Here is a 13,402-nt window from a genome sequence, read left to right as displayed (position 1 = left end):
CCCCCCCCCCCCCACTCCAGTGCATGAATTTTCATGCACCAGGCCTCTAGTATGACTATAAAAACAAATAACATGTCATTTAAGTACAATGCAATAAAATGTAGGTGGCTTTCGATTATTGACTAAAAGGTATAATGTTATTCCAAAAGACTAATTGGATATCCTGGGTTGAACAAAGGGTAGACTGAGAGTTGGGGAACATTAAATACAAGTCAAAAATATGCAAGGTAACATCCTATATAATAAAAGCCTAATATGCAAATTGACCGAACAGCGGAATGACCAGTCACTGTGACGCACACTGACCACCAGTGGGCAGATGCTCAGTGCAGGAGCTGCCCCCTGGTGGTCAGTGCACTCCCACAGGGGGAGCACCACTTAGCCAGTGCCAGGCTCACAGCTGGTGAGTGCAGCAGCAGTGGCAGGAGCCTCTCCCACCTCCACGGCAGAGCTAAGGATATACAACTGCTGACAGCACAGGGAGTGGGCCTAAGCAGTCTAGTTTATTTAATAATTTATGGTAAAATTAGTGAAATCCAGAGGTACTTTTCTACTCAAAAGGATGAAACAAAGAAGTTTGACCCTGGCAGGTGTGGCTCAGTTGGTTGGGCCTTTTCCCATGCACAGAAAGGTTGCTGGTTAGATTCGCCAGTCAGAGCACATGCCTATGTTGCAGGTTTGATCCCTGGTAAGTGGCATGCAAGGAGGTAGCCCATTGATGTTTTGCTCTCACACTGATGTTTTCCTCCCTCTTCATCCTCTCTCTCTGAAAATTAATAAAAAATCTTAAAAAGTTAAGTTTGATCTGTGGCTCGTACTTATGAAATAGATCCATTCAATGCATAGAGTCAATGTTGCAGTAAAAAAGAGCATGGACTTTTTCATAACTTTAAAAAGAAAGGTGAAGGAATCCTTAATTAACTAAGACTCAAGAGAGATGTCCTTACCATGATAAAGGGTATCTGTAAAAAACATGTATCAAATAATATTCTTAAATGATAAAATGTTTGTTAGAAGCAGTCCCTTTAAAATTAGGTAAAAGATAGCCTTAGTTACTGCTTTTGTTTAGGATTTTAATGGAGTTCCTAACCAATAACACAGGAAAAACAGTTTAATAATTGAGAACAAAGAAGCAAAAGGTCATTATTTGGAGGTGATATTATAAGCATATTTCTACATTTCTCTGCTTTCTATTATTACTTCTACAGTCTATGCATGGAAGAAGGCAGTATATTGATTTTACACTTAGATTTCTTGTATTTTCTACCTATATTTTAATTATTGTTTTATCCAGATTTCCTTTTGCTGTCAACTTGTATAGGGCACTATTAGCTGTGTTTTCTGTTTATGGGTATGTATTAATCCCTTTCGTTATGTTGGAAGTGGTTATATGTACACAGTATGTTTATATTTGATTTATTTGAAGGCTGACAGATTGTTTTAACTGTCTTGTAGATTTTACTTTCCTTACTGGTATTGTAGCGGCAGCAACAGAACTTATCGTCATGGAATATCTCGAGGTGCTGAAGCTCCTCTTCTTGATGACTTTGTTATGTCTTACCTTTTTGCTCAGGTATGATATATTATCTACTTTTCACGTGTTAAATGATAAATACCTCGTAGTCAGGAAAATCTTCATATATGAGAAAATTGTTCCGTCTTGCATAGCAGGTATAGCTAGGTAACAAAATGAAGTATTTATTATTAATTTTTAATCCTATAGTTTATGGTTTATGGACAATAGAATTTATTTCATAGAGATTCATTGAATTGGCCATTTTGAACATCCTTCTTCTTTTTTTGGTGCTTTACGTTATTTTAAGGATTTCACAAAGTTTAGACTGAGTTTTATAACATGATTCATGTAAACATAAGTGGCTGGAACATAGGACAATAAAATATGTTTAGAGAAGTTTGTTTTTTAATTTCTGAACAAATTCAGACTTAAATAGTGGGGAGTGAAATGTAAAGAAACTTGGTAACTGCATAAAAAGTTGAGTTATAATAGCTGTGTAGCTTCTCAGGGGAGGTTGGCTAGCTGATACTGAGTCTGAGAGCTTTGTTCTAGTTATTTGTTTATTAATACTATTATGTTAATTTTTTGTAGTGTATTTGAACAATGCTTTTTTTCTCTATTACCTTGATTTAAATAGTAATTAAAATGTTTTATCATTAAATAACTTTTGTTTTTATGTGCTAGAAGACTGAGTAGAAACTAAAGAAAGAAAATATATTTGTACTTTTGGGTAAAGATATGTTCTTGTTATTCCCCATTAAACAATAAGTTTCCATACCCCTCTCCTCTGGCCCCTGACAGCCACCTGTATACTTTATGTCTCTATGAATTTGCCTATTTGAGGTAACTCATATAATTACAGTTATATAATATTAGCTCTTTTGTGACTGGCTTATTTCTCTTAGCATAATATCTTCAAGGTTCATTCATGTTGTAGCATGTGTCAGAATTTCCTTCCTTTTTAACCAGTTAACTGCCACACGTCCAAAATAGAAAGCATCCCCACATGCAACGATTTTTTGAATTTAATTGCATCTATAGATGCTTATGGCGTACACAGGTTAAGGCTGACTATTCCCTTGTACACAGTATCACGTTTTGTTTATCCATGCATCTGTTGATTTGAGTTGCTTCTACCTTCTGGCTCTTGTGAACTGTGCTGCAGTGAACATGGACATACAAATATCTGAGACTCTGCTTTTAATTTTTTTGAATATACTAGTATATCCAGAAGTGGAATTAATTAAATGAAATGGTAATTGGTTTTTTTAAAATTTTTTTTTGAAGCACTGCTATACTGGTTTACATAGCAGCTGCATCATTTTATATTCCTAGTATCAGTGCACAGAGCATTTCAGTTTCTCCACATCCTTGCCAACACTTACCTTCTATTTTTTTTAATAATAGTTATTCTGGTAGGTGTGAAGTGGTATCTCATAGTTTTGATTTGCATTTCCTTAATGATTAGTGATGTTGAATGTTTTTTCATAAGCTTGTTGGCCATTTGTATATCTTCTTTGGGGAAACTATTCAAATCCTTTGCCCATTTTAAAATCAGGTGGGTTTTTTGTTGCGTTATAAGTGTTCTTTATACATTCAAGACATTTACCCCTTAATAAATATATGTTGCAGATATTTTCTCCCATTCTATAAGTTTACTTTTCACTCTGTTGATTGTGCCCTGTGGTGTGCAAAAGTTTTTAATTTTTATGTAGTCTAATTTATTTTTTTCTTTGGTTATCTGTGCTTTTGGTGTCATATTTGAGAAGTCATTCCTGATCCAATATCATGCACTTTTCCTCTACATTTTTTTCTTCCTTTCTTTTCCTTCCTTCCTTTCTCTCTCTCTCCCTCTTCCTCTCCCCTTCTCTCTCTCTTTCATTAACATGTTATTGATTTTATTTGGGGTGCTTTCATGTTTCTAAGCTCAACTGGGACAAGCTAGGACCCAAGGAAAACTAGCTGGTTTCCACTTCCTCCAAGGGCACCAATAACTGACCTTGATACAGAAATTTGGCTCAGGAGACTTAGAGGATAGAAATTTCAGGCCATGATGAACGGTAGAGGGATTTTTTCATATAGAAAGAGAGAGAGAGAAACATCAATTTGTTCCACTTATTTATGCATTCATTGGTTGCTTCTTGTATGTGCCCTAACGGGATCAAACCTGAAACGTTGGCTTATTGGGACGGCACTCTAACCAACTGAGCTATCTGGCCAGGGCCCTTAGTATAATGCTTTGAACATATTTGGGACTCAGTACATATTTAATTAGTATATATTTTAGTTTAGGCAGTTTTGATATAGAAGATATAATTTGAAGATAAAAGCAATGAAATAGATTGATATATATACTCTCTAGTTGGGAACCAATTTTAATCAGTTTCCATTTGCAAAGTAACTTATTAAAATTTTATGGCAAAATGGTTGAAAATCAAAAGAGGTGGTATTCTTTTTAAATATATGTGTTCTGGAAATTATATTATCAGTTAAAATATGATAATAGATTAAAATATAATATTGAAACTTATGAAATATTTCCGTCTAAATATTTTTTCCTTTAGTGGCGGCATGACTTTTTGCATGGATGGATAAAAGTACCTGTGACTCATGAAACACAGGAAGAATGTCTTGGGATGGCAGTCTTAGATATGATGAGAATAGCCAAAGAAAATGATCAAACCCCACTCGACGTCTATAGCTCTATCAGGTAATTTCCTTATGTAAATTCATATACATAAATGGAACTGTTGGACTTTCTATATGATTTATTTGTATTTAGTGACCTTCCCCATACTTTTTTATTTTATGATTAAAAGTTGTATGGGTAAGCTTTCCTTCTGTGCACAATACGCACTTTCTTCCAGTTTTATTGAATATTGACATAAACACTGTATAAGTTTAAGGTCAAGGGGGGAAAAAGGAGACATATGTAGTACTCTTTGTAATATTTTAAGCAATAAAACAATTAACAAAAGTTTAAGATATACAGCATAATGACTTGACTTACATATATTGTGAAATGATTACTACTATGAATTCAATTGTAACATCAATCATTTCATATAGATAGAAAAACGAGAAAGAAAAAAATATTTTTTCCCTTGTGATGAGAACTCTTAGGATCTACTGTCTTAACAACATTCATGTATACCATACAGCAGCATAAACTGTAGTCATCATATTGTACATTGTATCTAAGTAGTACTTATTTATCAAAGAAATTATTAAAAGAGTTGGTATACTATAGAAAATATAGGTGTTCAATACCTATTTATTATTTGATTTATTTATTCTAAAAAGGTTAGGTAAGGTCAGAGGACTGAAAAGAGCACCTGGAGTCATAATTTCTACCAGCAGATCCTCACATTTTCTGTATAAATAATTCTGAATCAGAATGTCTCTAATACTGTCCATATTTTACTTGAATTACTATCACCTGAGGTTCCTGCTAAAATGGAAAATTCTTGGGCTCTAACCCAACAATTTGGATTTAGTAAATCTGAGGTGAAGTCTACAAATAGGAATTTTTATAAGTGATCCAGGAGGTTGAAAAAAAAAGTTGTATTGAAGTATAATTGACATATAAAATTGTAAGATATAGTTAATGTAAAAACATTCAAACCTGTAAAGAATTTTTTCTAAGTGTATTTGAGCCAAACTGTTGACAACTGCCAGGAAGCAGTATCTCAATGGATTGGGATAATGCTCCAGAGATTGGCGGGTTTTTTAAAATCTATTCTTATATATTGTAATCAAAAAGAGGGGATGCAGGTGGGTTACATGATAGATTAGAGATGTGTGAGAAAGCAAAGTGCGGGTGGAGGGGTGGGGCAGAACCTCTGGGATTGGATAAAAAGTAAAATGATAGACACTTATCTGTCCTCATGCCCAGGTACATTCGTTGTGCCCAAGGGGTCTGGAAAAAGAGAAGTTGCAAGTTACCTAGACATTTCAAGGATAGGTTATCATAGGTGCAAAAAGACAGATAGGGTCAGTTAAGGTAAAGATTGACCTTGTCAGTGAAGATACCGGCCTAGGACATAACTACCCAGCATAACTGCTTTTAGTTAAAGTTTAATTTCAGGCCCTCCTTTGTGGTTACTTTTCCCTGAGTTTGTTAAGGTTAGCATGTGGCCTCTTTCATCCACAGTATTTAAACTGTACATCATCATGATTTGATATACATTGTGAAAGGATCCCCTATGAAGTTTATTAATACATCCACCACCTCACATATTTATTTTTTGAGTTTTGTTGTGTGTTTGGGGGTGGGGGTGGCAGCAGGGAGAGACTTTTTAAGTTCTATTCTCTTTAGCAAATTTGACCTATACATATATAGTGTTGTTAATTATAGTCAGTGTGTTGTACATTAGATCCTCAGACCTTATTCATCTTATAACTGATTCAGCAGAATCTGCCACAAGTGAAGCATACTCCACACACTTCAAATTATTCTTCTGCACATTGAATTTTGACAATCATGCCAAATATAATTTTTTTAAAATTTCTTTTTAAAATAATTCTTTATTGTTGAAAGTATTACCAAATACAGTTTTTGAAACACTACTCTGCAGCCCAGCTTTTATGGCTGGAAAACTTCCACTCTTTTTAAAGATATATAGGAATATGGGTATATAGTATATAAGATTGCTTTGGGGTTTTTTTTAAGTTTGAATACGAAATAATATGTCTTACCTATTGCATATTTACCAGAGTAAAAGTTTGAAAATGCCATGAATCTGGTTAAAACTCCCTTTATTCCTTGAAATGCTTCTTTCAATGATGGACTTAAGTCGCTGAGGGTGTTCAAAACAGTTCATATGCAATTTGCAGGATATCGATTTCTTGTTTCCCTCTTTGGTTTTAAGTGTTCCTTTCTTGCTTTCAGATGTTCATTAAGCCTTAACTTAAGGGTAGGAGCTATAGGGTATGATTTCAGGAACTCACTGAGGAATCTAGAAGATTTCAAAGCCCAAATGAAAAACAAAACCATTTCTGTTTTCACTAAGGCCTCATTCATTTGTTCGTTCATTCACTCATTAACAGCATTTATTGAATACCTGCTATATGCCAGACCATAGGAGAACAGAGTCAGGGGAGGAGCATTTTACATACCATTGATGGAAACTAAAGGAAGTGAGGGGAACACAGTTGAGGAACAGAGAAACTTTGAATTTTATAAATATGAAGCCATCTCTAGGCTTATGCTTTGGCGGAACACTTCTGCTTTGGAGACCATGATATTGCCCAAAGTCTTGGCACAATCCTGTGGTTTCTTAATGTCAGGAATGATGCCCTCTCTTCCTCTCCCTATATTATTTAGTCCAGTGTCCTCAACTCAGTGAATGTTTAGTAATGGTATTTCTGTGGTTTTTCTTAATCAGGATATAAATGCATCTGCAAATTCTGCATTATTTTTCTTTTAAAATTATACAGATATCAAACATTCATTATAAAATTTCATGGTATTTTAAAACAATTTTATTGATATATATTTCACATACTGTAAAATTCACACACTTAAAATGTACAATTCAATATATTTTTACTGATTTGTAAGGAGTCTATATTTGGATATAAGACTACATATATAAGTTATCATATATATGTTTTGCAAATATTTTCCCATTCTGTATATTGTTTTTTTCACTTTCTTAAAAGTATCATTTGTAGCACAAGAATTTAAATTTTGAAGTAGTCTAATTTTCCAGCTTTTTCTTTTGCCTGTTGCACCATGATATTTTAATATTCGATAAATAATTTATGCCTGTCCTGAAGTTAAAAACATACCTGCCTTGCTTGCCTTGTTAATATAATTTAACTCACTGATAGTTTCTGAATTCTCATTTAGTGTTCATTTCTGAGAAATAAAGACTCTGCTCAATGTTAAAATATTCAAGATTAATGGGAAAACAGATGAATTATTAGTTTGGGGCAGAATCTGTAATAACAAAAGGGTAATATGCTAATTAGACCAGACATCCTTCTGGACATCCTTACTTCCGGACAAAGCCGCAGTGGGCAGGGGCGAGGCAGATGTGGCAGAGGGCCCCGGCCGCGGTGGTGGCAGGCAGGGTCCAGGCCAAGGCTCTTGCATGAATTTCGTGTATCAGGCCTCTAGTTAAATAAATAAGCTGCTTTGTTCCCAGAAATATCCAGTAGAGTATGGAGCTCTGATTAGTATAACTAAATACATACCCTTTCCCAGACTTAAAAAGAAAATACATGAAAGGTGCACCTCTTTGTATCTGTGCCTGTGCGTTAGGTATGTCTGTGTCTGTCAGCACAAGACTCTGTGTGCATATGAACTGCATGTGTTTGTGCATCTGTATGTGTTACATACTTAATTGTTTGTTATTGTTAATCCTCACCCAAGGATATTTTTTCCATTGATTTTTAGAGAGAGTGGAAGGAAGGGGGTAGAGAGAGGAAGAGAGAGAGAGAGAGAGAGAGAGACAGAGAGAGAATGAGAACACACATCGATTGGTTCCCTCCCACACATGCCCTGACCTGGCTTGGAATCAAACCTGCAACCCAGGTATGTGCCCTTGATGGGGAAACAAACCCTCTACCCTTTGGTGCACAGTCCAACGCTCTAACCACTAAGCACACTGGCCAGGGTGATACTTAATAATTTTTTTTATTGTTTTCAGAGAGAAAGAGAGAGGGAGAGATAGAAATATCAATGATGAGGGAGAATCATTGATTGGCTGCCTCCCACATGCCCCCTATTGGGGATTGAGCCTGCAACCTGGGCATGTGCCCTGACCTGGAATCAGAATGTGACTTCCTGGTTCAATGCTCAGCCACTGAGCCACATCGGCTGGGCCAGCATGATGTCATACTGTCACTAATTCAACAAAGTAGAAAAAAGAAACGAACTGATTCAAAGAGGAGGTTGAAGGTAAAGACATGAAATAGTTCATTCAGGGGAAATGCTGTTTCCTGGAAGGCATTTTGTCAGGGGAAATGTGCTTTATATAATGCGTCACAAGACCTAAATATGGTCCCGGTTTATTCACAAACTCAGTGTTGAACAAATTGCCTTCCATGATGCTTTTCCTCACCTGTAAATGAGGGGCTAATGAGAACACAACTTCTGAGATAATTTCCAATTTTAAGTTAAAAAATTGTGTTACTTGAACTTGTTCCTTAAATATAAACTCCCTAAAACAATTTCATAGCTGATAAATATTAGCTAGTTTTTAAAAGGGCATCGAGAAAAAAGAAATCTGATAATAGATGCTAGGATTTATAGTAAGGCTTCTGGTCACTAATTTTTTTGACAAAAGTAGATAAAGTAGGCATTTGAATTTGCATTCTGATTGTATTTTAAATCTTTTTTCAGTGTTTTCTAAACTTACTGAGGCTCTCCTATTTGCTGTATAAACTTTTTAAAATTTTATATATTTTTTTACTTACAGATATGTAATTGCTATGAAAAGGAACAGAATGTGACTTTTAAGGTCTGACAAATGAGTAGAACTTAATGGGTGGAAAGAAGTGAGTAATGGAAAAGGCCTCGTAGCAGAAGAGACCATAGGTAGAGCTCAGAGTTAGTAAGAGATGAGGCAGGAGTTTAACCATGTAGAACCTTAGAGTCATGTGGTCAAGGTTAAGAACACTAAGAAACCATGCAAGGGTATTAAGCAATGGTGACATTATTCAATTTGTGTTTTTAAAAGATCCCCATGACTCCAGTGTAGAAAACAGAGGGGCATAAATGGAAATGGAAATGAGAGTCAAAGAGAGTAAGGTCATTGCTGTAGGTCCTTCAGGAGATGCAGTTGAATGGTTTAGTGATGAGAAAAATGGGCAAATAAGAGAAATATGTCAAAGGTATAGCCCAGGGACTATAGTGATGGATTGAATAATGGGGGTTGAGGGAGAAGGTGGTGTAAAGGGTGATTCCTGGGACTTGCAGAAGTAGGTGAATTGTAGTGCTGTTTACTCAAATAGAGAATGTTGTAAGAGGATCTTGGGAGGACTTTAGGGAGACTCATGAGTTTTCTTTGAAACATTTTCTGAGGAGCTTTGGGGCTTTCCAAATTAAATGGGTAGATTGGCTTGATTGTGGAAGATAAAGGTCTGTCGTTTAGATATTTAGATGGCAATATCAAGTGATTTGCATATAGAGTATCTAGAAGAAGGACAATGTGTAAAAAATAAGAGGAGGACCCATAATTAAGTCTTGAGTAATGTCAACATTTAATCACTAGGTAAAAGGGAATGTTGCTTTAAAGAAGATTGAAAAGGAACAGCCAAAGAGATGGTAATAAAAATCAGGAAAGCTAAGGGGAGGAAATTTCAAGGAGAGCATGATTAACAGTGTTGGATGCTGCTGAAAAAAATTACAAGACAAATAAACAAGAGAATTTGAGTTTTTAGCAACCTTAAAGTTTTTTCTTTAATATATATTTTATTGATTTTTTACAGAGAGGAAGGGAGAGGGATAGAGAGTTAGAAACATCGATGAAAGAGAAACATCGATCAGCTGCCTCCTGTATACTCCCTACTGGTTATGTGCCTGCAACCAAGGTACATGCTCTTGACCGGAATCGAACCTGGGACCCTTGAGTCCGCAGGCTGATGCTCTATCTGCTGAGCCAAACCAGTTAGGGCACCATTGAAGTTTTTTATTTTATTTTAGTAAGAGCAGTTTGTGTGGGATTATGGAGCAGAAGCCAAATTTGAGTGAGTTGAGAAGTAGGATGGCAGGAAAATTAAAATGGTTTTAAGTGCTTTCCAAAAAAGACCATATATGCTGTAGCTGGAGAGGATGTAGGGTAAAGAGATTTTACATTTAGGATGGGAAGAAGATTAGTATTTTCAAAACATGTGGATAGAAGAGAAAGAATAAGTAGAGTAAGAGTCCCCAGAAAGCAGATGTCTGTTAGAGGAAGACAGAGTATAGGGAACACATGTGAACAAAGTGGCTTTAACTACAGGTTTATACCTACCTCATTCATGTAGTAGGTGAAAAGGAGGAGAGACCAAGTGCAGTGTATACAGGCTGCCAGCAGGGTATTGAGGGAACTCTGCTTAGAGATGCTTTAACTTTTTTTTGTTGTTTAAGAAAGAGATGAAGTCATCAACTGAAAGTGAGAAGGGATGTAGCTGAGGTTTGAGGGAGGAGGTTTGAAGAAATTGGAGGTTTGGCATGGTTGTGGGACTTGGGAAATTGGTTGAGCCAGAGAAATGTCATAAAAGTGATGGAAGTGATGAAAGCCTATTTAAAACTAGAGGCCCGGTGCATGAAAATTCATGCACTGGAGCGGGGAGGAGAAGGGAGTCCCTCAGCCCGGCCTGTCCCCTCTCACAGTCCGGGAGCCCTCAGGGGCGGGAGGCGACCGGCGATCAGGGGACGGCGATGCCCCATCACATCTCTGCTGCTGCCACTGCCGGCAGCGCAAGCCTCAGCTGGCCCTGGTTACCTGAGCCTCGGGCCAGCCCTGGGCGGCTGGGCAGCCACCATCTGAGGCTTGCCTGCGCCTCGGGCTGGCCCTGGGCAGCTGGGGGGCTGAGGGGACTGGGCGCTGCCATCTTGTGACTCTGGGCGCTGCCACCTTTGAGGGCATGATAGTCAATTAGCATATTCCCTCTTTATTGGCTGTGGGCACCACCATCTTTGTGAGGGTGTGACTCAATTAGCATATTCCCTCTATATTAGGTAGGATAGGTGACTATGAATTTACGATGCAGCACATGTACCCTGTCAGATAACTTTCTCCAGCAGTGCTGGCTGTTTACAAAACAGAGAGTTCCTCCAGGGACTTACAGTGGAGAGTGTGTGTGTTGCAGGTGGGTGGGTGAGGGGAGTAGGGAGTAAGAAGTGGTAAATTGGTAAATGTTTAACAACCTGTTCTCGGAGAGGTGGCAAGGAAGGTCTGGTTTATAATTTTTGCTGATATCCATGGATACTCCCTTCACGGCCAATCTCAAAGTATCAACTTGATACCACTGAATTGGGAAGAGATGAGCAGTAGCTAACACTTTTCACCACTTATATATGATAGACATTCATAACCTCAAAAGCATAGATAGTACTAAAATATAAAATAAAAATTTTAATGTAAAATAATTAGGAAGCAATATGTTTTGAGTACTTTTTATCTATAGTTTAATATAATTTATTCAGTTGTAAGTTTTTATAACTTAAATTTTAATGATGGCTGTTTAACAGCTCAAAATAATTCCTAATGTGTAATAATAAGCTGTTAGCATTAGCCACTCCATCACCGGCTGTGGATACTCAAGTACAGTATAGTGTGATAAATGATGTTATGGAGCAGTGCACAGAATACTGTCAGACAAATCAGGCTTAGATGCAGGTTTCCTGCATCCAAAGGTTTCCAAAGGTTTCCTGGATTTGATGATGCTTGAGCTGAGACTTGTACAATGAGTAAGAGCTAAACTTTTAGGGGCTGGGTGATGGGAAGAAGGATTAGCATATCTGAAAGGCATGGAAATTTAATATAGTTGTTTTTGCAGAAATAAAATGTTAATTATTTGTCAGATATTTGAGCAGGAGGGAAATAAGTTATCCACTTTCTTTAGGATATTTTACATAGAGAAGGAAGTAGTACAAAAGACTCCAAATGAAATTGTTTGATTGCAAAAGAATTACTAGGATTTATTGAAGCTGGCCTATAAAAATGTTTATCCGGCTATACATTACTGACTATATTCTGTGCAGTGAGAAAACTTGAAGTCATTTTCAAGGTCCACCATTTCTTACTTCTTTTCAGTAGTAACTATGTCACCTTTCTCCACTTGTGTTCTTATAGCACTTATCATGGAAAAAGGTGGTAAATTCTCTTTTACTTTTGTTTTAGATTTATATTCCAAATGTCTTGTTTCACTGTGTGTGTTCTTTATGCCTAGCTATAAGACATTCTTACCAAAATGTATTCGAGCAAAGATCCAAGACTATCATATTTTGACAAGAAAGCGAATAAGGTACCGATTTCGCAGATTTATTGAGCAATTCAGCCATTGCAAAGCCACTGCCAAAAACTTGAAACTTAAGTATCTTATAAATCTGGAAACTCTTCAGTCTGCCTTCTACACAGAGCAATTTGAAGTAAAAGAACCTGGAAGAGGTCCTTCAGGTGAGGAGATTTTTGCAACCATTATAATAACTGGAAACGGTGGAATTCAGTGGTCAAGAGGGAAACATAAAGAAAGTGAAACACTGACAGAACAGGTAAATCTTAATGATATGTTCTCATTCTTTGTTAAGTTAAGTAGAAGTAAAGTAATTTTAGTCATTTGAAACATGGCCTTGTACTTTTCTTCTCCCATTGATAGAAGTGTAAGTGTAGAGGTTATATCTATAGATCTTTTCTGATTGTTCTTAAATGTTTTTTATTTAATTCTTTATGACAAAATTAGTAATGGTATTCTTATAGTTTCAGAAATGGCATAAAGTTATTTTTAAGGTATTTTTGCCTCTTTATTTCTTTTACTATTTTTAAAAAATATTTTTTCTTTTACTATTATTGATATAGGAGGCATAATCATAAAATTTAATATCCTAGAAAAGGTTAATTTTAATTAATTTCATGATGAAGTATGGTTGTTAAATAATTTAGTATGTCTTAGGATTGTATTATAAGTTTAAGTTTGTTCTTATCTGTTGTTGTTAGATTATTATTAGACTAGGGGCCCAGTGCACGAAATTCGTGCACTGGGTGTGTGTGTGTGTGGGGGGGGGAGTGTCCCTCAGCCCAGCCTGCCCCCTCTCACATACTGGGAGCCCTCAGGCGTAGACCCCATCACCCTCCGATCACCTGATCGGCCCCTTGCCCAGGCCTGACACCTCCGCCAGAGGTGTCAGGCTTGGACAGGGGACCCCCATCTCCCCCCGATCACTGGCTCTGG

At 36.7% G+C, this 13,402-nt stretch overlaps 1 protein-coding gene across 4 annotated transcripts in view; it reads left to right on the top strand.

Annotated features, from left to right (window-relative positions):
• Positions 1-13,402, top strand: part of JAK2 (Janus kinase 2) — a 107,837-nt gene that overhangs the window by 46,858 nt on the left and 47,577 nt on the right. For all 4 annotated transcript variants that reach the window (XM_015570522.1, XM_006773839.2, XM_015570523.1 and 1 more), the window contains 3 exons: positions 1,456-1,573; positions 4,081-4,226; positions 12,404-12,725. In XM_015570522.1, coding sequence (XP_015426008.1) covers positions 1,456-1,573; positions 4,081-4,226; positions 12,404-12,725 — 586 coding nt within the window. The remainder of the gene's footprint in view (positions 1-1,455; positions 1,574-4,080; positions 4,227-12,403; positions 12,726-13,402) is intronic.

The sequence above is a fragment of the Myotis davidii genome, unplaced genomic scaffold (genome assembly GCF_000327345.1).
Source record: "Myotis davidii unplaced genomic scaffold, ASM32734v1 scaffold547, whole genome shotgun sequence".
NCBI lineage: Eukaryota > Metazoa > Chordata > Mammalia > Chiroptera > Vespertilionidae > Myotis > Myotis davidii.
The sequence above is the reverse complement of the archived record's forward strand: the minus strand, read 5'-3'. Positions and strand labels throughout refer to the sequence as shown.